The sequence below is a fragment of the Budorcas taxicolor genome, chromosome 7, assembly GCF_023091745.1.
Source record: "Budorcas taxicolor isolate Tak-1 chromosome 7, Takin1.1, whole genome shotgun sequence".
NCBI lineage: Eukaryota > Metazoa > Chordata > Mammalia > Artiodactyla > Bovidae > Budorcas > Budorcas taxicolor.
The window spans coordinates 4,243,940-4,268,691 of NC_068916.1; the positions used below are offsets into that span (position 1 = coordinate 4,243,940).

Sequence of the window (24,752 nt, forward strand, 5' to 3'; positions counted from 1 at the left end):
AGTGTGAAAGGGAGCAAGCATCACCTGATGGAGGTGAAAGTAAAATTTAAGCTGAAAACTACCTTGTTCATTTGACCTAACAGGAGGACTACCAGAGTTCCATGTGTCCCTGGGTCTTCCTGGTGGCTGGTAACCAGAGAACTCAAGGAAGCAGGCGCACAGCCTGGCGGCCAAGAGTCATGCTCCCTATGCTTACACTGCAAGATAATTTGTAACAACTCTTATCAGTAAATTAACTTGCAAAAGCAGTAGTTGTCTAAATTATCTTTAATTCTCAATGTAACACAACACTGGTAATCAATTTATGAGAAAAACAAGTGAAATACCATGTATTTTGTCATTTGAAATAAGGTAACTTTAGATCTGATTCAGAATTTGGAACAAGTAGTCAGGGAGAACACTCCCAGAACTTAAACCAGTTTACAGAGTGATTTTATTTTCAAGTGAATGGCTTAGGAAGCACGGGAGAAATAATTCGTAAGTTTTAACAACCACCAAGTACAGAAGTTGCTTTTAAATTCTTAAAAAAACAAATTTTACCGACAGTGAGGTAGTTTCAGGTCATCTGTTTAAATTTCATTTCTAATACATTTTTCTTAGTACAACTGGCTTTGAAACTCAAATGCAGTTTCAAAAATATACAATCCTAGACTAATCCAAAGTCTGGATTTTATGGCTGCACTTTTCCATTAATCAACAAGCTTCCCAGTAATGCCTGTGAAAGCTGGTAGCTGTTACCATGTAACATTAGGAAAAAAAAAAAAAAATAACCCTTTGATTTGACAAATTTTCTATTTTATAGTCAGTAATAAGTTAAGAATGTATGAAGAAACATTTTATACAAGCTTTCCTAATATTTCTAAGGTTACCTTGCATCATAAGTCTCTGATGTTTGGCAAGGTCTAAATCCTGAAGTTTAATGCACAATTAACTACTCCTCATGATTTTCTCCCCAGAATGAATTCTTTGATATTTTGTAAGGAATGAACTTCAGTTGGAAGGTTTTTCCCCATGCATTTAACTTATAGTTTTTCTCCAGTATGAGTCCTCTGATGATTTGTAAGAGATGAGCTCTGACTGAAAGCTTTCCCACATTCTTTACATTTATAGGGCTTTTCTCCTGTATGAATTCTCATGTGTGTCATAAGGGATGAACTTTGTCTAAAGGCTTTCCCACATACTTTACAATTATATGGTTTCTCTCCAGTATGAATTCTCTGGTGCTGAATGAGTGCTGAGCTTTGGTTGAAAGCTTTTTCACAGTCATTACATTTATAAGGTTTCTCTCCGGTATGAATTTTTCGATGAGTATTAACTGCTGAGTGCGAACTGAAAGCTTTTCCACATTCCTTACAATTATATGGTTTCTCTCCAGTATGGATTCTGTTGTGTATATTAAGCCGTGAAATCCAGGAGAAAGCTTTCCCACATTCATTACATTTGTAGGGTTTTTCTCCAGTGTGAATTCTTTGATGTTGTATAAGAGCTGAGCTTTGGCTAAAGGCTTTCCCACATTCTTTACAGGCATAAGGTTTCTCACCAGTGTGAATTCTCTGATGTATAATAAGGGCTGAGTGGTAACTAAACACCTTTCCACACTCATTACAATTAAAAGGTTTCTCTCCGGTATGAATTCTGTGGTGTCTACTTAGTCGTGATATTGAAGTAAAGGCTTTCCCACACTGACTACATTCATATGGTTTCTCTCCAGTATGAATTCTATGATGCTGAATAAGAGATGAGCACTGGCTAAAGGTTCTCCCACATTCATTACACTTATAGGGCTTTTCTCCAGTATGAATTCGCTGGTGATTATTTAGGGATGAACTACCTTTAAACGTTTTTCCACATTCATTACATTTATAGGGCCTCTCTCCAGTGTGCATTCTCTGATGTCCAATGAGAGATGTAGTGAAACTGAAGGCTTTTCCACATTCACTACATATGTAAGGCTTCTCTCCAGTATGAACTCTCAGGTGCTGAGTTAGAGATGAGCTTTGGCTAAAAGCTTTCCTACATTCCTTACATTTATAGAGCTTCTCTCCAGTATGGATTCTCTGATGTTTACTCAGGGAAGAACTGTGGAGGAAGATTTTCCCGCAGATATTACACTTGTAACACTTACGCACTGTGCTGATTCCCAGCTGTTTAAATAGAATTGAATACTGCTGTGAACAAGGTTTCCTTCCTCTGGAAACAATTCTGGGTTTTCTAATAAGTGATAATTTTAGATCAAGATTTTTCCCAAGGTCAATACCTATAAAGCTCTTGTCCTTCATGCATGTTTTCTTGATGGTAACTAAGACTTCCCTCAAAGCTCTGTTCTCTTTGCTTTGTTGATTCTCTAGGGTTTCCTCGTTTATGTAGATTTTTCCCAACCTAAAGTCAAAAGGACCATCACCTAAGAGTTGATTCATTACGTCCTGATTTTCTTCTTCAGAAACTCTGGTTTCAAACAAGCTCTCCCATCCTAAAATAAATGAAACATGTAAGTCTCTCTTGCACTGAGAATAAAGAAAAATAACATCAAAAAATACAAGGATGGCTAACAAATATATTTATGGAGTCCTTAGAAAAGGTAATGCCAAAAATGTTCAAACTACTGCACAATTGCACTCATTTCACATGCTAGCAAACTAATGCTCAAAATTCTCCAAGTTAGGCTTCAACAGTACGTGAACCAAGAACTTTCAGATATTCAAGCGGGATTTAGAAAAGGCAGAGGAACCAGAGATCAAATTGCCAACATCCACTGGATCATGGAAAAAGCAAGAGAGTTCCAGAAAAACATCTATTTCTGCTTTATTGACTATGCCAAAGCCTTTGACTGTGTGGATCAAAATAAACTGTGGAAAATTCTGAAAGAGATAGGAATCCCAGACCACCTGACCTGCCTCCTGAGAAATCTGTATGCAGGTCAAGAAGCAACAGTTAGAAACGGACATGAAACAACAGACCGGTTCCAAATCAGGAAAGGAGTACGTCAAGGCTGTATATTGTCACCCTGCTTATTTAACTTATATGCAGAGTACACCAAGCAAAACGTCAGGCTGGATGAAGCACAAGCTGGAATCAAGATTGCTGGGAGAAATATCAATAACCTCAGATATGCAGATAACACTACCCTTATGCCAGAAAGTGAAGAGGAACTAAAAAGCCCCTTGATGAAAGTGAAAAGAGGAAAGTAATAAAGCTGGCTTAAAACTCAACATTCAAAAAACCAAGATTATGGCATCCAGTCCTATACTTCCTGGCAAACAGATGGGGAAACAACGGAAACAGTGAGAGACTTTAGTTTCTTGGGCTCCAAAATCACTGCAAATGGTGACTGCAGCCATGAAATGAAAAGATGCTTGTTCCTTGGAACAAAAGCTATGACAAATCTAGACAGCATATTAAAAAGCAGAGACATCTCTTTGCTGACAAATGTCCATCTAGTCAAAGCTATGGTTTTTCCAGTAGTCAGGTATGGATGTGAGAGCTGGACCGTAAAGAAAGCTGAGCACCAAAAAATTGATGTTTTTGAACTGTGGTGTTGGAGAAGACTCTTGAGAGTCCCTTGGACTGCAAGGAGATCCAACCAGTCCATCCTAAAGGAAATCAGTTCTGAATATTCATTGGAAGGACTGATGCTGAAGCTGAACCTCCAATACTTTGGCCACCTGATGCGAAGAAATGACTCATTGGAAAAGACCCTGAAGCTGGGAAAGATTGAAGGCAGGAGAAGGGGATGTCATAGGATGAGATGGTTGGATGGCATCACCAACTTGATGGACATGATTTAAGTAAGCTCCAGGAGTTGGTGATGGACAGGAAAACCTGGCATGCTATAGTCCATGGGGTCGCAAAGAGTCGCACACAACTGAGCAACTGAACTGAACTGAGAAAAGGGTGAGAAACAGAAGAGCAAGAGAAAGAAGCAGAATGGAAGATCTACCTGGGCGGGAAAAAGTCTGAAGAAAACTATGTGTGGGTGGGCTGAGGAACTGAGACGACAGCTCTTCCAGTAAAGGAACCAGGCCTGATCTAGTAACAAAGCAGAGGTCAGCAGGGTACACAGTATATCTGCGTAGAGCAGGTTGTATACTATTCAGCTTCATCTTTCAGGTCAGCCACCAGTGCACTCAAGCCAAAACCAAGAGAAAACTGCAGAGGGGCTATAAACAAGTGGGAGAAGCACTGCCTCTAAAAGTCTCTTTGAAACACAGCCTCAGCTAGTGAAGTTTTGGGACTCCCTGGAGTGCTATGAATAATGTAATACATTTCACTGACAGTATCTACTTAGTATCCACTATGTACCATGCAAAGGTCAGGACTCAGGATTATAGAGAACATGCCAGGTAAGAGTCGCATTTTCACAGGGTTTACATTCTAGTAGCCAATACTGACAATGACCAAGTAACCAAATAAAGTCCTGGGAGTGATGACAACTGTGAGAAAATAAACAAAAACAAGGTGATGTGTACAACTTGATATTTCAAACTATGGTGAGGAAATAAAATTAAAGATTTAAATAACATAAGAGTTGTCCATGTAAAAATTGGGTAAGAAGAGCAATTACAAAGGCCGTAAGGCAGGAAGAAGCTCTGTGTGTTTGCAGAATATAAAGAACTAGTGTGGCCTAAGCAAGAGGGAAACGGGGGAGAGTGCTACAAGAGGAGGAAAGGAGATGGGCAGGGGGTCACATCATGCAAGGTCTTGTAAAGCATAGGGCAGTGTTTGGAATTTCTTCTAAGGATCACTGGGGGGTTGGAGGAACATGATTGTTTTGTTTAGAAAGGAAAACTATGGAGTTGTGTGACAAATGGACTGTAATTGGGGGAAAAGAGGAAAAGAAAACAAAGACAGGTACAGAGCTGCCAATTAGGAGGCTGCGACAGTCTTCCTGGATGAAGGTTATGGCAGTTTGCACTGGCATGGTAACAGAAGCAGGCACACTGGGGTATTTTAAAAGCAGAGACGACAGGTATGTTCACCTGTGAATAAGGAGTACAGCATAAGTGAGAGGACTCAACAATAATGTCTGGCTTTTGGCTTGGGGTTTCCCTGGTGGCTCAGATGGTAAAGACTCTGCCTGCAATGCAAGAGACTCAGGTTCAATCCCTGGGTCAGAAAGATCCCCTGGAGAAGGGAATGGCTACCCACTCCACTATTCTTGCCTGGAGGATTCCATTAACAGAAGAGGCTGGTGGGCTACAGTCCAAGGGGTAACAAAGAGTCAAACACAACTGAGCAACTAACACTCTGGCTTGGGGAATCCAATGGAGATGTGGGCCATATTGTGATACAGGGAACACTGGGAGAGTACATTTTTGAAAATGATTTTGTCTACCATTTTTATCACTTAGAATACTATTCAAGAATGGGCTTACTGATTCAAAAGTAATGAATATATTTTATAATAGAGCTTTAATATTCTTAACTAAAAAGGAAATGTATAATCATTGTAAGAAAAATTAAGAAACTCCAGAAAACTATTAAAATGAAAATATAGTTCACCCATAAACATATCATACAAATATAATCAATCACTGCTAAATGTGGAATTTAGCTCACAATTTTTCTATATATAAAGAAAACACTTTTACTTAAAAAATTAAAGTGGGTTGAAACTAACCTCCCTGCACCACTTCACTTACAAAAAATTATTGTGTGGTACATATATACAATAAAATATTACTCAGCCATTAAAAAGAATGAAATCATGCCATTTGCAGCAATGTGGACAGACCTGCAGTGTCATACTGAGTGAAGTTAAGTCAGAGAAAGAAATATCATATGACATCCCTTATATGTGGGATCTAAAAAGAAATGGTACAAATGAATTTACATACAAAATATAGAGACTTACAGACTTACAAAAAGGAACTTACGGTTGCCAGTGGGAATGGATAGTCAGGGACTTTGGGAAGGTCACATACACACTGCTATATTCAAAATGAATATTCAACAAGGACCTATAGTACATGGAACTCTGTTTAACGCTGTGTGCCAGCCTGGATGGGAGAGGAGTTTTGGGGAGAATGGATACACGTATATGTATGGCTGAGTCCCTTCACTATTCAGCTGAAACTACCACAACATTGTTAATTCGTTATATACCAATACAAAATAAAAACTTTAAAGTTTGGGGATAAAAATCATGAACATCTCTCCATGTGAATGACAGTAGGCTGATATCATTTTGATGGCTACAGAATATTCCAGTACATGAATGAATATGTCATGTTTAATAAATCCCCTTCTAAGTCATTTAGCTTTCTTTACTTTGAGTAATGCCTCATGTTAAAGCAAACATTCCTTTACACTATCTTTGCAGCTATGCACAATTATAGAATTATTTTCTTAAGAAAAATTCTTAAGCCTGGGATTTATGTGAATAAAGCCAGAAATACTTCAATCAAAATCCCACTGAAGATATTGCTTACTGCTCAGAACAGTAGGAAAACACTGAATGTGTATTTCTTAACCTTTTGTAACAGTCCCTATTAAAGGGAAAAATTATATTGCTTTACTTTGAATGTCTTTGATTTATAATGAAGCTGAGTAGTTTTTCAATAAATCTTTTTAATCATAATTCTTGCCTTGAGAACCCCATGAACAATATGAAAAGGCAAAAAGATAGGACACTGAAAGAGGAACTCCCCAGATTGGTAGGTGCTCAGTATGCTACTGGAGATCAGTGGAGAAATAAGGCCAGAAAGAATGAAGGGATGGAGCCAAAGCAAAAACAAACCCAGTTGTGGATGTGACTGGTGATAGAAGCAAGATCTGATGCTGTAAAGAGCAATATTGCACAGGAATCTGGAACGTTAGGTCCATGAATCAAGGCAAATTGGAAGTGGTCAAACAGGAGATGACAAGAGAAAATGTCAACATTCTAGGAATCAGTGAACTAAGATGAACTGGAATGGATGAATTTAAGAAGACCATTATATCTATTACTGTGGGGGGGAATCCCTTAGAAAAAAATGGAGTAGCCATCATAGTCAACAAGAGTTTGAAATGCAGTACTTGGATGCAATCTCAAAAATGACAGAATGATCTCTGTTCATTTCCAAGGCAAACCATTCAATATCATGGTAATCCAAGTCTATAACCCCGACCAGTAATGCTGAAGAAGCTGAACGGTTCTATGAAAACCTACAAGACCTTTTAGAACTAACACCCAAAAAAAGATGTCCTTTTCATTACAGGGAACTGGAATGCAAAAGTAGGAAGTCAAGAAACACCTGAACTAACAAGCAAATTTGGCCTTCAAGTACAGAATGAAGCAGGGCAAAGGCTAATAGTTTTGCCAAGAGAACGCACTAGTCATAGCAAACACCCTCTTCCAACAACACAAGAGAAGACTCTACACATGGACATCAGCAGACGGTCAACACCAAAATCAGACTGATAATATTCTTTGCAGCCAAAGATGGAGAAGCTCTATACAGTCAGCAAAAACAAGACCAGGAGCTGACTGTGGCTCAGATCATGAACTCCTTATTGCCAAATTCAGACTTAAATTGAAGAAAGTAGGCAAAACCAATAGACCATTCAGGTATGATCTAAATCAAATCCCTTATGATTATACAGTGGAAGTGAGAAATAGATTTAAGGGACTAGATCTGATAGAGTGCCTGATGAACTATGGGTGGAGCTTCGTGACATTGTACAGGAGACAGGAATCAAGACCATCCCCAAGAAAAAGAAATGCAAAACACCAAAATGGCGATCTGAGAAGGCCTTACAAATAACTGTGAAAAGAAGAGAAGTGAAAAGAAAAGGAGAAAAGGAAAGATATAAGCATCTGAATGCAGAGTTCCAAAGAATAGCAAGGAGAGATAAGAAAGCCTTCCTCAGCAATCAATGCAAAGAAAAAGAGGAAAACAACAGAATGGAAAAGACTAGAGATCTCTTCAAGAAAATTACAGATACCAAGGGAACATTTCATGCAAAGATGGGATCGATAAAGGACAGAAATGGTATGGACCTAACAGAAGCAGAAGATATTAAGAAGAGGTGGCAAGAATACACAGAAGAACTGTACAAAAAAGAACTTCACAACCAAGATAATCACGATGGTGTGATCACTCACCTAGAGCCAGACATCCTGGAATGTGAAGTCACGTAAGCCTTAGAAAGCATCACTACAAACAAAGCTAGTGGAGGTGATGGAATTCCAGTGGAGCTATTTCAAATCCTGAAAGATGATGCTGTGAAAGTGCTGCACTCAATATGCCAGCAAATTTGGAAAACAGCAGTGGCCACAGGCCTGGAAAAGGTCAGTTTTCACTCCAATCCCAAAGAAAGGCAATGCCAAAGAATGCTCAAACTACTGCACGATTGCACTCATCTCACATGCTAGTAAAGTAATGCTCAAAATTCTCCAAGCCAGGCTTCAGCAGTATGTAAACTGTGAACTTCCTGATGTTCAAGCTGGTTTTAGAAAAGGCAGAGGAACCAGAGATCAAAGTGCCAACATCAGCTGGATCATGGAAAAAGCAAGAGAGTTCCAGAAAAACATCTATTTCTGCTTTATTGACTATGCCAAAGCCTTTGACTGTGTGGATCACAATAAACTGTGGAAAATTCTGAAAGAGATAGGAATCCCAGACCACCTGACCTGCCTCTTGAGAAACCTGTATGCAGGTCAGGAAGCAACAGTTAGAACTGGACATGGAACAGCAGACTGGTTCCAAATAGGAAAAGGAATATGTCAAGGCTGTATACTGTCACCCTGCTTATTTAACTTATATGCAGAGTACATCATGGGAAACGCTGGGCTGGAGGAAGCACAAGCTGGAATCAAGATTGCTGGGGGAAATATCAATAACCTCAGATAAGCAGATGATACCACGTGTATGGCAGAAAGCGAAGAAGAATTAAAGAGCCTCTTGATGAAAGTGAAAGCGGAGAGTGAAAAAGTTGGCTTAAAGCTCAACTTTCAGAAAACAGATCATGGCATCCAGTCTCATCACTTCATGGCAAACAGATGGGGTAACAGTGGCTGACTTTATTTTGGGGGGCTCTAAAATCACTGCAGATGGTGATTGCAGCCAGGAAATTAAAAGATGCTTACTCCTCAGAAGGAAAGTTATGACCAAACCAGACAGCATATTAGAAAGCAGAGACATTACTTTGTCAACAAAGGTCTGTCTAGTCAAGGCTATGGTTTTTCCAGTAGTCATGTATGGATGTGAAATTTGGACTATACAGAAAGCTGAGCACAGAAGAACTGATGCTTTTGAACCGCGGTGTTGGAGAAGATTCTTGAAAGTCCCTTGGACTGCAAGGAGATCCAACCAGTCCATCCTAAAGGAGATCAGTCCTAGGTTTTCATTGGAAGGGTTGATGTTGAAGCTGAAACTCCAATGCTTTGGCCACCTGATGTGAATAGCTCACTCATTGGAAAAGACCCTGATGCTGGGAAAGATCGAGGGCAGGAAGAGAAGGGGACGACAGAGGATGAGATGGTTGGATGGTATCATCGACTCAATGGACATGAGTTTGTGTAAACTCCGGGAGTTGGTGATGGACAGGGAGGCCTGGCGTCCTGTGGTTCATGGAGTCGCAGAGTCAGACACAACTGAGCGACTGAACTGACTGACTTGTGCCTTTGTGCTATAATTACTTGGAACTTTCCCCTTCTTTTTACTTTTATATTCCATAGCCATAACAGCAATGATAACAATAGTGAAAAATGGGAAACTAAAATTTCCAAAAGGAAGACTGTTTAATAAAATATGGCTTAACAATATAGTAGAGTTCTTTCAATGAGGTAGACCTGTATTCAATGATGGCTAAATAATTAAACATTTATAATTAAAAAACAAGCTCAAGAACAATATGTACAATCAATCTGTTTCTCTGTGTGTGTGTCTTTCTCATATACAAACACACTCAAATATTTATAGTGTGAAGGAATAGTAAACTATTAACAATGACTCAGTATGGTTGGTAAAATTTCAAATCAATCTTAAGTTTTTCTGTTTCTCGCTTTTTAATACCATGCACACCTCAAATAAATTAAAAATAATTAATTTTTTAAATCTTACAAAAGAATATAGTCAATTTGAAATTAGTAATTTATTTGCCAATCAGAAAGCTCACAACCAAATTTGAAACTCATCCAACAGATATATTTATTTCTGATAGCTGTGATTGAATTTGTTTCATATTGTTATTCTTACAGTCATGCACCTCCAATTGTCCATGGCAGAATATGGCAGAATAATTGTCAGCATGTGGGTAGAGACAAAATTACTGAAATGAAAAAAAGACTTGGGTCTTCAAAGCAGTGGGCCCCATGAATGCTGAATAATATTAAAAACAAAAAAATCCCAAACTTCCTGGATATAGCTTAATGAAACTTGTGAATTTCAAAGATAAAAAGGATATAAAAAATAAAAAAGGAGAAAAGAGTTTTCTAGACGGAAACAGAGGTGGCGGGGGAAAGAGAGGGTTATAGTCAACAATACTCAGTGCCCCAAAACAGTGGAACAAAGGTTGAACAATTTCTAGGAAATAAAAACTGATGCCAGAATTCTAGATACAAAACATAATTCCCACAGGAGAGGGAAAAGAATTGATATTAGACATGTACAAATACAGTATACATGAACCTTTCTGAAACATTAGTCAGGAAATACTCTAGTCAAACCAAAGGCAAAAATCTCAAGATGGCACTCATAAATAGAAACACAAGACCGAACTGACACAGAAAGCCTATCTTTTGCCTCAGAATAAATAAATTCCAGACAAGGAGCAAAACTCAAAAGAGTGAGTCATCCTCCGGTGTCAGAAACAAAGACAAAATTTTAAATGCAACAGAAACCAAGCCCTTATGATTCAGCAACCCACAGGGATTTTAGAGATTTAGAGATACATTTCAGCAGCCAGGGTCTGGAACATACTATTTTAAACTGTTAAGAACAGATACTACACTTGATCTTAGCCAAAAGGCCGAGAAGTGATGGAACATGTTATTTTAAAATTGTTTCACACCAAAAGAATGAGGAGAAAGCTATGTTTAATATCTGCAAACCTTCTGCCTAAATTCAATAACTGTTACCATTTTGCTAACCTTGCTGTCTCTCTCTTGCATAGTACATAAACATACATGCATCATTTTGGTGTTTTAGCTAAACCATGTGTAAAAAGTTGCAGATAAGTCAAAGCAAAGACCCAAGATGGGACAATGAGGAATGCATTGTAGTGATAAAAGGTTTGTTCAAATCGTAGAAAGAAAATAATTTAAGAAAATAATCAATCCAGTAAAAGAAAAAAGGGAGAAGATATGAATCACAAACCTTTACACATTACATGCTCTGCATTCAAATTACAAAGGACATATGACAAAGTACAACTCGTACTGGAAGAATTCAACTCTCCCTCTGAACCTGCTATACCAAGTACTCAAAAAGGTCGAGTGAGGATATGCCCTTCCCAGCACTTCCCACCTATCCTGACACATCAAGGAGGGGCTTGGTCAGTATTCCCCAAGAATGGTCAGTATCTCCTCATTACTGATCAGCAAAGCCCAAGCAGCTCGGAAATGCTATGCCCATTTCCCAATTACTGTCACTCACCTAGATATGTGCTCTGAGAAACTCCATTTTCCACCATCCAGGGGTCTTCCCCTTGTTCTAACTGGAGGATAACTTTTGGTTTGGAAAACAGAATCCCTGTTCATGAGCAAGAAAGAGAATGAATCCATGGTGCAGACATGAGTGGCCAGTCACTCACTCAGATCCAGCCCCAGGGTCTGGGGCAAAGGGACAGTTGAGAGTAAATAGATTTGTTCTGAGAAGGGCTTAAAACCGGGCTCCCAGAGGAGGTCCAGGAGGTGGTCTCAGGAAGAAAGTTAGGGCTCTGGTTGTACATTTCCTCGAAGCTGGAACCTCTTGTGCGATCCAGAGGGACAGAGTCCAGGGGGCAGAAGACAGGAAAAGTACCGAAAGGATGCCCATCACCAACGCTACCAAGCTGACACTTGTCCCTGCAGCTGAGGGCAACAGCAACCGCTGCTTTCTGAGTCCACCTGTGGGCTGAGTCTGGCCATGCCCTCCTCGGAGAGGGCACCAAGGTGCCCCCCCCAGCAGATTCTACATCACAAGGAAATGTCCTTACCCAGAGAGAACAGGGTGCTGTAGTTCTCCAGCATCACCTCCTGGTACAAGGTTCTCTGCGCAGAGTCTAGGCACAGCCACTCGTCCCGGCTGAAGAACACAGCCACATCCCTGAATGTCACAGACACCTGTAACAGAAACCCATTCCTGCTCACCCAGGACCATACCCCCAGCGGGATGACTGAGCAGCAACCCTGTCACCATTCTAGGTTCTGAGCAATTTCAAGCTGAATACCTCCTGACCACCCCTCCTTTACTAAGCACATACATCTCTGTCACCTACCTACCGTCAGTGAAGCACTGTGCTTCCAGCAAAATGAAATTCAGCAGCCAGACAAGGTAAAACACTTGAAGTCGTGGAATAAAATCACAATGATGGAAACACAGAACTCTAGGCATAGAAAGGTACAATCACCTAGACCAAACTCATTTTACGGGTGAGACATGAGAACTGGGTTTTAGAAGGAGCCTCCAGTACACTCACTCAGGGAGCAACAGGTGTGCTTGGCTGTGGTCACTTTGGGCCATCTCTGTCTCGGATGAAAGGATGCTACCAGTCACAGTGAAGGAGGCTTTGAGAAGGCCCCAGCCATGGCTTTCCCAGAAGCAGGCCCAGCATGGTGGGCTGCACAATCTTTGAAGAGCCAAGTGACAAGGCTGCAGTTGGGACTCTCTCCCCATCCCAGAAGCCTTTGTTCTACTTCTCTCTGAAACCAAGCAGGAGCCCTGAGGGGCCCTCCTACATATATAAAGCCTTTCCATGTTCTCCATGTCTTGTTTGTAGGAAAAGGGCTTCAACCTCCTAGACCTTCCTGAATACCAAGGGGCACATTCAAACAGTCACTAATGAGGGAATTTGCGGGAATGCAGAAACAAGGACCAGCAGTCAGGAAACAACAGTGCAGCCAAAAAGCAGGGTCCTGGTTCCTACTCGAGGGACATACATAAGAACATATCTTTGAGTTCTTCTGCAGGAACTAAGGCCCCCACCCAGGCAGAGGATGGTTACTCAAGGCTGAGCGCAACAGTGCTGGAACACTGCCCTGTTACCTCACTATCAACCAATTAGAAGAAATTTACAGTCTGCAGCCCTTATCCCAAATTTTGCCTAAAAAACCTTTTCCCTGAAAACCATCAGGGAGTTGAGTTTTTTGCACACAAGCGATCTGTTCTTCTTGCTCGGCCCTACAATAAACCTTCCCCACTCCCAACTCTGATGTTTTGGTTTGTTTGGCCTCACGGTACGTCAGATACATGATTGTGGCTTTGGGAACATCTCCTGCTTCAGTGCATCACAAGTCGCCTGTTTTAAACTGGTGGTCCCTTTCTTTTATTATTAAAAATCTTTTTTTTTCTTTAAGCAAATTAGGAATGATCAATAAGCAAAAGAAAAAGGAATGTTGGACTTTCCTGGTAGCCCAGCAGTTAAGACTCTATGCTCCCACTGCAGAGGGCATGGGTTCCATCCCTGGTCAGGGAACTAAGATCCTGCATGCCACATGGTGCAGACAAAAAAATAAGAAGGAACATTAATCTAACTTCCTACCATCAAAAACAAGGTTTGTTAACTTCTTGTTGTGAGTTCTTTCATACTTTTTACATGATAACATGGCTCTAAATTTAAATAAAAATGTTACACAGATAACTTTACCCCACTCAACACTTTTTATTTGCTGCCACATATCTCACTGTATAGATTACTTATAGATTATTAGACGGTTTACTTAACTAATCTACTGGTGGGTATTTAGGTTATTTCCATTTTTATAACCCTAAAAATACTGGATTGAGTGTCCCTGCACATCACAAAAAAGCTTATTTTCTTAGGACACATTTCTAGAGGTAAAAATACTTCCACACTTTATCCCTAAAATCGAGAAAGGTGGTCACAAGGCCGGGGTGTTCTTTGATTTGGTAAGGGCAAAGGCAAATTAAAAATAAAAGGCTGTTGGAAATAAGTGAGAAGACTCCAACCCCATCCTTTATTTTCTTTCCGAATTTCCCTTACCAGATGTATGTAAGTCTTTTTAATGGCTAAATGAGTCTCACAATTCAGGACTGTTTCCTCAAGCACCTGGTCACCATTTCTTTGAATGTGCCAACGTCACCATTTCCTAGGAGGAGATGGGCCTAACTTGTCACCTGACAAATTTCCAAACTGCAAAACTGGGTTATGCACTTAGCTATATATAAGTGAGCTTTCTGTCTCTGCAATATCTTTAGTGGATTGCCAGTGATACCCAATACATTCTGGTGTAATGTTTACTCAATAATAAAAGTGTTTTCTTTCTCTTCTACTGATGTGGAAAGGTTTTCTGGGTTGGAAAGAGATTATGCTTTTAATTATTGTTCCCCAAGTGAAAGGGCAAAGGGAAGAAATCACTGTGAACCAGATGCTTCTCACCTCAGGAAGTCTTACTTCCCTGAATCTGTCCCCTCCTCCAAACCACAGCCCAAATTGTAACTTCTTTTCCTTTCAACATCTGTATAAGCCTAATACTGCTCATATGTATAAAACTGAACAATAGTAGGAAGCATCTCTGACCACTAGGTCTTCTTCTAGGATCTTCTTAGAAAATCACCCAGACCCTTATCAGGTATTACTGTAGTAGATTAGTTCTCAGTTGATTTCCTAGATTTGACTCCCCTATGTCTTTGCCCTCCAGGGCAAAACAAACCTGGATCCTTCACAAAGCTCTGGGCATGGCACTGGCATGGGGCCTGTGGGCCCATTCATTTCCAAGTCAATAAGCACTAACTGGTTAAATGGAAAATTCACAAAGAGGCTGGCCCTGCAGCAAGGGATATACCGTCCCTTTGGAGTTCCTCAATTCTGGTCCCTCAGTGGGCTTCATTACCTAGAAGAGCTCAACAATAGATAACGCATGTTTCCAACCTCTGAACCCAGCAGGCAGTTCAAGAAAGAAACCTTCACTCACCAGAGCCTGGGCTGGCAGCAACCTTGTGGCCATTTCTCCCTCCCTCTTGCTGCTCCTTTTAGAGAGGGTGCCTAAAAGGGAGAAAGAAACTGTGAGGTCTTTCTGTTCTATCTGCACTCCCCTCCTCATTAGGGTTAGACCAGGTTAAGAAGTCTCCACAGGCTGAGCACCCTGTAGAAACCAAAGGAAACCTGGAAGCCCAGGCGTGTGTGAGTTGGAGGGGACCCGTGCTTGACCTGAAAACCCGGAGTGCACGGTAAGCAGACTTCCAGTCACTGAGCCTGCAACCTTTCAGCCAATGATCTATGAGTAAAGATAAATGAAACGAAGGTACTAGAACCACCTGATACAAACACTGTAAACAGCAGTCATACCGGGCTCACAGAGACGTTAAACTAATGCGAAATGACAAATATTCCTCACACCTGCATTTAGGTATTCTCAGCTATAGTAATTAGGATAATACTAATTCTGCAAATGTCATTTTAAGAATTGGTGTCCTTTTCAGAAAGAGCCAACCAAGAATTAGTCCTCTTCTCTTCCTCTTGGACGTTGTGTTTCCTTTGTGAAGAAAGTTACCAAACATCCTTAACTGTATAAGGAAACGTTACCGATCCACCTTCCATAAACCCTCCTAAAAGTACAAGACTCAGAAAAAATACCTTCGTTGGCTAGAAATGAATTTAAAATTTAGAGAAAAGGGACTAACGTAGCAAGTGGACAAAATCAAACACAAAAGGAAACAGTTAAGTCACTTAGGAGTCACCCTAGAAGAACAATGCCAAAATACAAGGTTGGCAAAAGGGATAAACATTAAGTTTCAACTGTAGGGGGAAAATACCAACAAACGGTAATAGCTGAAAACCGCCTCAGGGCTCACGAATCCCGAAATGAGACACAGCTCCCTGCAATCTCTTCTCGAGGGACACCCTTCCGGGAGCCTGGCCCAGACAGCCGCGCCGTCCGTCGCGGGGCCTTGCCGGGGCAACGCCCCCTCCTCCGGCCACGTTCACCTGCCAAGGCCGCCCGGGCTTGGACGCCCGAAGCTGGGACTCGCCGCGGCTGACCCTCTGTCCGCTCCCTGCTGCAGGAGCCTAACACCCCGGGCCCACTCTCAAAGGCAGTCTGTACCTGTGCTCGCCGGGACGTGGGAAGCGGCGGACCCTACAGAGGGTAAGAGGAGCACCTAGTGCAGGATCCTTAGCGTCGCCGCCGCCAGGCCACCGGACCAAACTGCGCGTGCGTACAGGAGAACCCTAGCGCTTTTCCTTTCGAACTATACTTCCCAGACATCTCCACGGCATGGCCCGCTACGGGGTCCGAGAAGGTCCAAGGAAGGGCAAGCTAGAGACAGCAGTCTTGCAGACGCCAGAGGCTGAAGCCTCTGCTGTAACCACGTGTCCTTTCGTGCACCCGTTTTATTTAAAATTGTGATTTCAATGATAATAAGTGCAAAAAGTGAGCATGTGGTAGAAATTGTGGAAGACTAGCCGCTTGCTGCTGCTTTTTCTTGGTTATTGAGAAAACAGTATCTATTTAACAAATTTTTTAATTCTAAATTTTGTAACCTATAATAAAATATATATTTTTTTTTAACTGACACATTGGGTAAAAACAAAAACATAGACCTAGTATTGCCCTTTTCATGACATTCATTACTTCTTTTAAAAGGGTTCCTTTAAATTGTAAAGCTTGTTTTCCAGTATTGAGAGTAGCCCCCTTCTTTACCACTGCATCCTCTTTGTCTGGCACTGTAAATAATACAATTCTATAAATATCAAGTGAATGCTTTTTTAAATAGCCACCATTAGAGTTTACAAAACCAGGCCTAAAACCAAAGGACACCTTAAGGTAGAGAATAAAGAGATTAATTATTATATACCAGGAAAATAATATGAGAAAGAGATCTGGGATCGCAGTGTTACTAAGATCATTTCAAAGCAAAAATAGTCAAATGCCACAGTACACATTGCTAACCTTAGGGACTTGCAAATCAAAACCACAGTGAGCTAGCACTTTACCCATTAGGATAGCTGCTATCAAAACAAAGACAAGAACAAAATAATTCATAAGGCAACTTGCATTGGTGAGGACTTGTTGAAATTGAATCCTTGTGAACTGCTGCTGAGAATGTAAAATGCTGCAGCTGTTACTGAGTCCAAGTTTGGTCTGCTCACCTCACCATAGGCCAACGAATCTGAGCGTCAAGGTGTTGTTGAGGCAAGGAGGACTTTAATCGGGGGAACGGCAGACCAAGAAGATGGCAGGCTAGCGCCTCAAAATAATCATCTTACTGGGGTCTGGATGCCAGGCTGTTTTGTAGATCAGAGAGAAAGAAGCAATGAGGAACTAAAGTCAAAAGGCAGACTAGAGAAGGAGATGCAATGGGGAAACAAAGTGAAAGGGTCTTCAGTCTTGCAAAACATCTCCAAGGGAATGTCCAGCTGTCAGAAGTGGTGTGTTAATCTCTTCTGTTCACAGGTGGGCAGGGACAAACTTATCTCTCCACCAGTTGAACAAAGACACTTACTTTAATCAAACAGAGGGGCAGTGTGCTCCAGGCAAGCCACTGAGTATGATTATAATAATTAAAGCGATGAAAAGTGAGTCAAGGAAACAGTTTCCAATATGGAGTCGAAACTGGCTTCCTCCCTGCAACGCAGCTGCTGTGGAAATAGTATGGTGGTTCCTCAGTATTAAAAATAGAATTACTATATAATCCAGCAATTCCACTTCTAAGTATATTCCCCAAAGAACTGAAAGCAAGGACTCAAGCAGGTTATACACTACTGTTCACTGGAGTGTTATTCAGAATAGTGAAAAATTAGGAAGAACTCAAGTGTCAGTGAACTGGTAAGTGGGTAAACAAAAAGTGGTCTATCCATTCAATGAAATATTCAGCCATAAAAAGGAAGGAATATCTGATATATGCTACAATATGGATGAATCTTGAAGACATGAAAAGTAAAATAAGGCAAACTCAAAAAGACAAATATTATATAATTCCACCTATACGAGATGTCTACAATAGTCAGATTCATAGATGGAAAGTAGAATACTGGTTATCAGGAACAAAGGGAAGGAGGAAATGAGGATTTATTGTTTACTGGGTTTGGACTTCAGATTGGGATAATGAAAAATTTCTGGTGGTGATGATGGCACAACAGTGAAAATATACTTAATGCTACTGAGGCATACACTTAAAAAAATGGTGGAACTGGTAAATTTTATATTATGTATATTTTACCACAATAAAAGTAATAATTTAAAATAAAATAATTATGAACCATTATTGGCAAGACAGCATTGAAATGTACATATTCTTCATATTCTTTAAAATAAAAACACTTCCATATATAATTTTTAAAGTAATAAAACCCACACAGGTCTAGGAAAATGCCATCAGAGTACCAGAAATTGAAAATCTTGGAAGGTGTGCAGCAGATATGTGCCCTGAGAGCCAAAGACTATCCAACAGAAAGATTCAGAAGAAAATAAAAAATAAAGGGAAAGAAATAATTCTGAATAGGTTACATGTAGCGATACAGCAGAAAACATATTCAAACTGAAGAAAGCCTGGGTCTTTCTTCAGATTAAATAGAATATAAAGTGCTGAGCATGACTGGTGGGGGGCCAGGAGGGTGGGGAAAAGGAGGAGGAAATACATCCTGGAGAAAATTTCAGAACTCTAAAATCTTAAAAGCAACCAGGTTATAAAAAAAACACACAAGATATCTTGTATATTACTTGTACAATAATAGAAGACAGGACTGCTCAAATTGGTTTAAATGTAAAGGCATTTAAGGGCTTCCAAGGTGGTGCTAGTGGTAAAGAACTTGCCCACCAATACAGGAGCATTGTATTGCCAGCCAATGCAGGAGGCGTGAGTTTAATCTCTGGGTTGGGAAGATCCCTTGGAGGAGGGTTCAGCAATCCATTCCAGATTTCTTGCCTGGAGAATTCCATGGGCAGAGGAGTCTCGTGGGCTACCGTCCATAGGGTTGCACAGAGTCTGACACGACTGAAGCAACTTAGTACGTGTGTAAATGCACAACACGAAATCTTGGGCCAGACTGTTGTTCAGTCACTAAGTCGTGTCAGACTCTTTGTGACCCCATGGACTGCAGCACACCAGGCTCCCCTGTCCTTCACTGTCTCCCAGAGTTTACTCAAGTTCGTGTCCCTTGAGTCAGTGATACTATCTAACCATTTCATGCTCTGCTGCTTGCCTTCAGTCTTTTTCAGCATCAGGGTCTTTTCCAATTAGTTATCTCTTCACATCAGCTGTCCTAAGTATTGGAGTGCCAACTTCAGCATCAGTCCCTCCAATGAATATTGAGGTTTGATTTCCTTTAGGATTGACTTTCCTTTAGGACTGATCTCCTTGAGGTGCAAGGAACTCTCAAGAGTTTTCTCTAGCACCACAATTCAAAAGCATCAGTTCTTTGGGACTCAGCTTTCTTTATGGACCAATTCTCACATATGCACGTGACTACTGAAAAACCATAGCTTTGACTATATGGGTCTTTATCAGCAAAGAGATGTCTCTACTTTTTAATAGGCTGTTTAGGTTTGTTATGGTTTTCCTTCCAAGGAGCAAGCATCTTTTAATTTCATGGCTACAATCATCATTTGCAGTGGCTTTGGAGCCCCCCAAAATAAAATCTGTCACTGCTTCTACTTTTTCCCAGTCTACTTGCCAGGAAGTGATGGGACTGATTCCATGGTCTTAGTTTTTGAATGTTAAGTTTTAAGCCAGCTTTTTCACTCTCCTCTTTCACCCTCATTAAGAGGCTCTTTAGTTCCTCTTCACTTTCTGCCATTAGAGTGGAATCATCTGCATATATGAGGCTGTTAATATTTCTCCTGGTAATCTTGATTCCAGCTTGTGATTCATCCAGGCCAGCATTTCACAAGTACGCTGCATATAAGTTAAATAAGCAGGGTGACAATATACTGCCTTGTTGTACTCGTCTCTCAATTTTGAACCAGCTTGTTGCTCCTTGTCTGGTTCTAACTGTTGCTTCTTAACCTGCATACAGGTTTCTCAGAAACAGGTAAGGTGGTCTGGTATTCCCATCTCTTTAAGAATATCCCACAGTTTGCTGTGATCCACACAAAGGCTTTCCTGTAGTCAACAAAACAGAAGTAGATGTTTTTCTGAAATTCTCTTGCTTTTTCTATGATCCAATGAGATGCTGGCAATTTTATCTCTGGTTCTTCTGCCCTTTCTAAATCCAGCTTGTACATCTGGAAGTTCTCAGTTCATGTACTGCTGAAGTCTAACTTGGATTTTGAGTATAATCTTACTAGTATGTGGTCCAGACTACAGCTCAGCAGAATCAATGGTTCAGTAAGGTCATCAAAAAAATCAGGTTTCTATCTTCTGTTCACTCTGCTCCTCAGGAGCTGGTTGGGTATGGACATGGACACAAAATCAGGCTTCTGGTTCTGTTGGGAAATAGGAAGAGGAGAAGGGATGTATATTGGGTAGATAAGAATGTCCATACCATTCAGACTCTCACCAGGAGCACTGGGTTCTAGAAAACAGTGTGGAGCAATATCCTCAGATTTCCAAAGTAAAATAATTTATAACTTAAAATTCTATGACTCATAACTCAGGAATTCAGTTGTGAGTAAAGCAAAGGTATTTGGGAGCTAAAGGTGTAATAGAGAAGAACGAATCTGACCGTATATTAGACTTGTTCCTTTTTGCTTCAACGTTTGTGCTCTGTCACCTGGGCTTAGTCATGCTGCTTCTAAGCCTTTTGTAAAATAATGTTACCTATAGTCTCAAACATACAGGACAGCCTATTCTCAAGGCCCTGGCTTTCAAGAGTGCATTCATACAGAGATTAAAAAGCACATAACAGGGAATAACACTTGTCTTGCTGAAGCTGGAAGAACAAAGATTTTCCACACCAAGAAGCTGGCAACAACTAATATGCCCCTCCTTCACCTTGCCTTTAAAAGTGTTTTTCTGAAACCCTTCCAAGAGTTCAGTTTGTCGGTCACGAGCTACGCATCTCCTTATATGGCCCTACTATAACATTTCTCTACTCCAAACTCTGACTTTTCTGTTTGTTTGGTACACAAACTTGTATTGGGTAGCAAAAGTATTTATGTAGATTATAGTTACTATAATATCTCTGGTGGGATTAGTTATGAACTTAATTCACTAGAAAATCAAAGAAAGTAAAATTTTTATGGATTATAAGAAAATGAAGCAAGTAAATTAATCAGTAAAATCTCTGAGTCAGAATAGCACTTGAAGGATAATGTGAAAGTCATTAATCATAGATCAAAACCCCAAATGATTACAAAAAAGAATGGCAAAGAGAATATAGTAACAGACTACTGTTCCTGTTTATTCAGGGGAGTGATAGATAATTTCAGATGTAAGTTTTTAAAAATCTTGTAATGTGTATGTTAAATATTTAATCAAACCAATTAGGCAAACAGAAATACAGTATATGAATGTCTAACCAGTTGCTGAGTGATCTTTTTTTTTTTTGCAGATGCAAATCTTATTTATTTTTATAATTGTTATTGGAGTATACTTGATTTCCAATGTGTTAGTTTCAGGTGTACAGAAAAGTGAATCATACATATAACTACTATTTTTAAAATTATTTTCCAATGTAGATCATTACACAGTACTGAGTAGGGTTACTTGTGCTATGCAGTAAGTATTTGTTAGTTATCTATTTTATATACAGTAATAATTTATCTTTTCTCCCTGGTGACCATAAGTTTGTGTTCTATATCTGTGACTCTATTTCTGTTTGTAAATAAGTTCATTTGTACCATTTTTTATTTTAAAAAATCCAGATAGAGGCACTATCATATGATATTTGTCTTTCTGACTTACTTCACCGTGCATGACAATCTCTAGGTCCATCCATGCTGCTTCAGATGGCATTATCTGGTTCTTTATTATGGCTGAGTAATACACCACATCTTCTTTATTCATTCACCTGTCAATGGACACTGAGGTTGCTTCCATGTCTTGGTTATTGTAAATAGCGCTGCAGTGAACATTGGGGTCCATATATCTTTATGGTATACATTTAAAAATTAATTTTTACTGGAATATAGTTGTTTTAGCATGTATCTTTTAGAAGTATGACTTTTCTGCATATATACCTAGTGGTGGGATTGCTGGATCATATGATAGTTATATTTAGCATATTAAAGAAACACCATACTGTTCTCCGTAATGGTAGCACCAATTTCCATTACCACCATCAGTGTAGGAGGATTCCCTTTTCTCCACATCCTTTACAGAACTTACTGTTTGTAGATTTTTTTTCATGATGACCATTCTAACTGGTGTGAGGAGATATCTCATTGTAGTTTTGATTTGCATTGCTTGATCAATGCAAAGAAATAGAGGAAAACAACAGAATGGGAAAGACTAGAGATCTCTTCAAGAAAATTACAGACACCAAGGGAACATTTCATGCAAACATGGGATCGATAAAGGACAGAAATGGTATGGACCTAACAGAAGCAGAAGATATTAAGAAGAGATGGCAAGAATACATAGAAGAACTGTACAAAAAAGATCTTCAGGACCAAGATAATCACAATGGTGTGATCACTCATCTAGAGCGAGACATCCTGGAATGTGAAGTCAAGTGGGCCTTAGAAAGCATCACTACAAACAAAGCTAGTGGAGGTGATGGAATTCCAGTTGAGCTCTTTCAAATCCTGTGAAAGTGCTGCACTCAATATGCCAGCAAATTTGGAAAACTCAGCAGTGGCCACAGGCCTGGAAAAGGTCACTTTTCATTCCAATCGCAAAGAAAGGCAATGCCAAAGAATGCTCAAACTACCGCACAATTGCACTCATCTCACAAGCTAGTAAAGTAATGCTCAAAATTTTGCAAGCCAGGCTTCAGCAATACATGAACCATGAACTTCCTGATGTTCAAGCTGGTTTCAGAAAAGGCAGAGGAACCAGAGATCAAATTGCCAACATCCACTGGATCATGGAAAAAGCAAGAGAGTTCCAGGAAAACATCTATTTCTGTTTTATTGACTATGCCAAAGCCTTTGTGTGGATCACAATAAACTGTGGAAAATTCTGAAAGAGATGGGAATCCCAGACCACCTGGCCTGCCTCTTGAGAAACCTATATGCAGGTCAGGAAGCAACAGTTAGAAATGGACATGGAACAACAGACTGGTTCCAAATAGGAAAAGGAGTACGTCAAGGCTGTATATTGTCACCCTGCTCATTTAACTTATATGCAGAGCACATCATGAGAAACACTGGACTGGAAGAAATACAAGCTGGAATCAAGATTGCCGGGAGAAATATCAATCACCTCAGATATGCAGATGACACCACCCTTATGGCAGAAAGTGAAGAGGAGCTAAAGAGCCTCTTGATGAAAGTGAAAGAGGAGAGTGAAAAAGTTGGCTTAAAGCTCCACATTCAGGAAACAAAGATCATGGCATCCGGTCTCATCACTTCATGGGAAATAGATGGGGAAACAGTGGAAACAGTGTCAAACTTTATTTTGGGGGGGCTCCAAAATCACTGCAGATGGTGACTGCAGCCATGAAATTAAAAGACGCTTACTCCTTGGAAGGAAACTTATGACCAACCTAGACAGCATATTGAAAAGCAGAGACATTACTTTACCAACAAAGGTCCGTTTAGCCAAGGCTATGGTTTTTCCAGTGGTCATGTATGGATGTGAGAGTTGGACTGTGAAGAAAGCTGAGTGCCGAAGAATTGATGCCTTTGAACTGTGGTGTTGGAGAAGACTCTTGCAAGTCCCTTGCACTGCAAAGAGATCCAACCAGTCCATCCTAAAGGAGATCAGTCCTGGGTGATCTTTGGAAAGAACGATGCTGAAGCTGAAACTCCAGTACTTTGGCCACCTCATGTGAAGTGTTGACTCATTGGAAAAGACTTTGATGCTGGGAGGGATTGGGGGCAGGAGGAAAAGGGGATGACAGAGGATGAGATGGCTGGATGGTATCACCGACTCAATGGACATGAGTTTGAGTAAACTCCGGTAGTTGATGATGGACAGGGAGGCCTGGTGTGCTGTAGTCCGTGGGGTCTCAAAGAGCAACTGAACTGAACTGAAAACATACTGAAGAAAAGAGACTGAATGAGTGAGGAAGAGGCAGGGCCCAGGGGCAGAGGGAAGGAGAAGAAACAAAGAATTGAACACACATGCAGGCTTTTCCATACCACCTTCAATGTAGACCTGCTTCAGAGGAAGAGTGAAAACAGGCAAGAATGAGTAGCCATGAGTTATTGAACTGTTATGAGCACTACGCTTTTTTGCAACATTTCAGCAGTGTGTGAAACTTTTTACAGCAAAACCACTCCACCTCAAGCTAACATCTGCTTAATTTTAAACATTTTTATAAAATTCAATTTAAACAGTTATAAAAGGGAAAATGATATCACACATAGCTCCACAGTGTGATTAACCTCGCTCTCATATGCTTGCATCACCTCACCTAGAAGTCTAGTGGCTTTTGAATGTAATTCATTCATCCATTTCTAATGGTGATCCTACACATCTGGCAGGAGGCCATACAGTAATGTTGAAATAACCTCTGTGCCATCCTGTTAGTGTCTGAAAGAACATAAAAGCTGAGACCAGTAAAATCCACATAAATTCACTCTTGCCCTCTAAGAAATTCTGAAAACTGTTTAAAACAAACAA

The 24,752-nt window shown here is 40.3% G+C and overlaps 1 protein-coding gene and 1 non-coding gene across 2 annotated transcripts; both read right to left on the reverse strand.

The window, feature by feature from the left end:
* Positions 1-1,022: 1,022 nt before the first annotated feature.
* On the reverse strand, positions 1,023-15,088 carry ZNF879 (zinc finger protein 879). Its single transcript, XM_052644131.1, has 4 exons — positions 15,056-15,088; positions 12,118-12,244; positions 11,577-11,672; positions 1,023-2,470 (listed from the first exon to the last, which is right to left on the reverse strand). The coding sequence occupies exons 1-4, from the start codon at positions 15,086-15,088 to the stop codon at positions 1,023-1,025; spliced, it is 1,704 nt and encodes a 567-aa protein (XP_052500091.1).
* LOC128051843 (U2 spliceosomal RNA) lies at positions 10,763-10,962 on the reverse strand. Its single transcript, XR_008199767.1, has one exon. It is a non-coding gene; the product is annotated as a U2 spliceosomal RNA (small nuclear RNA).
* Positions 15,089-24,752: the final 9,664 nt, after the last annotated feature.

Bases quoted from the DNA above. Each gene is read 5' to 3' on its own strand.
- ZNF879 (XM_052644131.1), bottom strand. From the start codon at position 15,088: ATGGCCACAAGGTTGCTGCCAGCCCAGGCTCTG. The intron at 12,245-15,055 runs GTGAGTGAAGGT...TTTCTGTTACAG, and splicing joins TGCTGCCAGCCCAGGCTCTG to GTGTCTGTGACATTCAGGGA. The intron at 2,471-11,576 runs GTGAGTGACAGT...CATTTATTTTAG, and splicing joins TTCTCAGAGCACATATCTAG to GATGGGAGAGCTTGTTTGAA.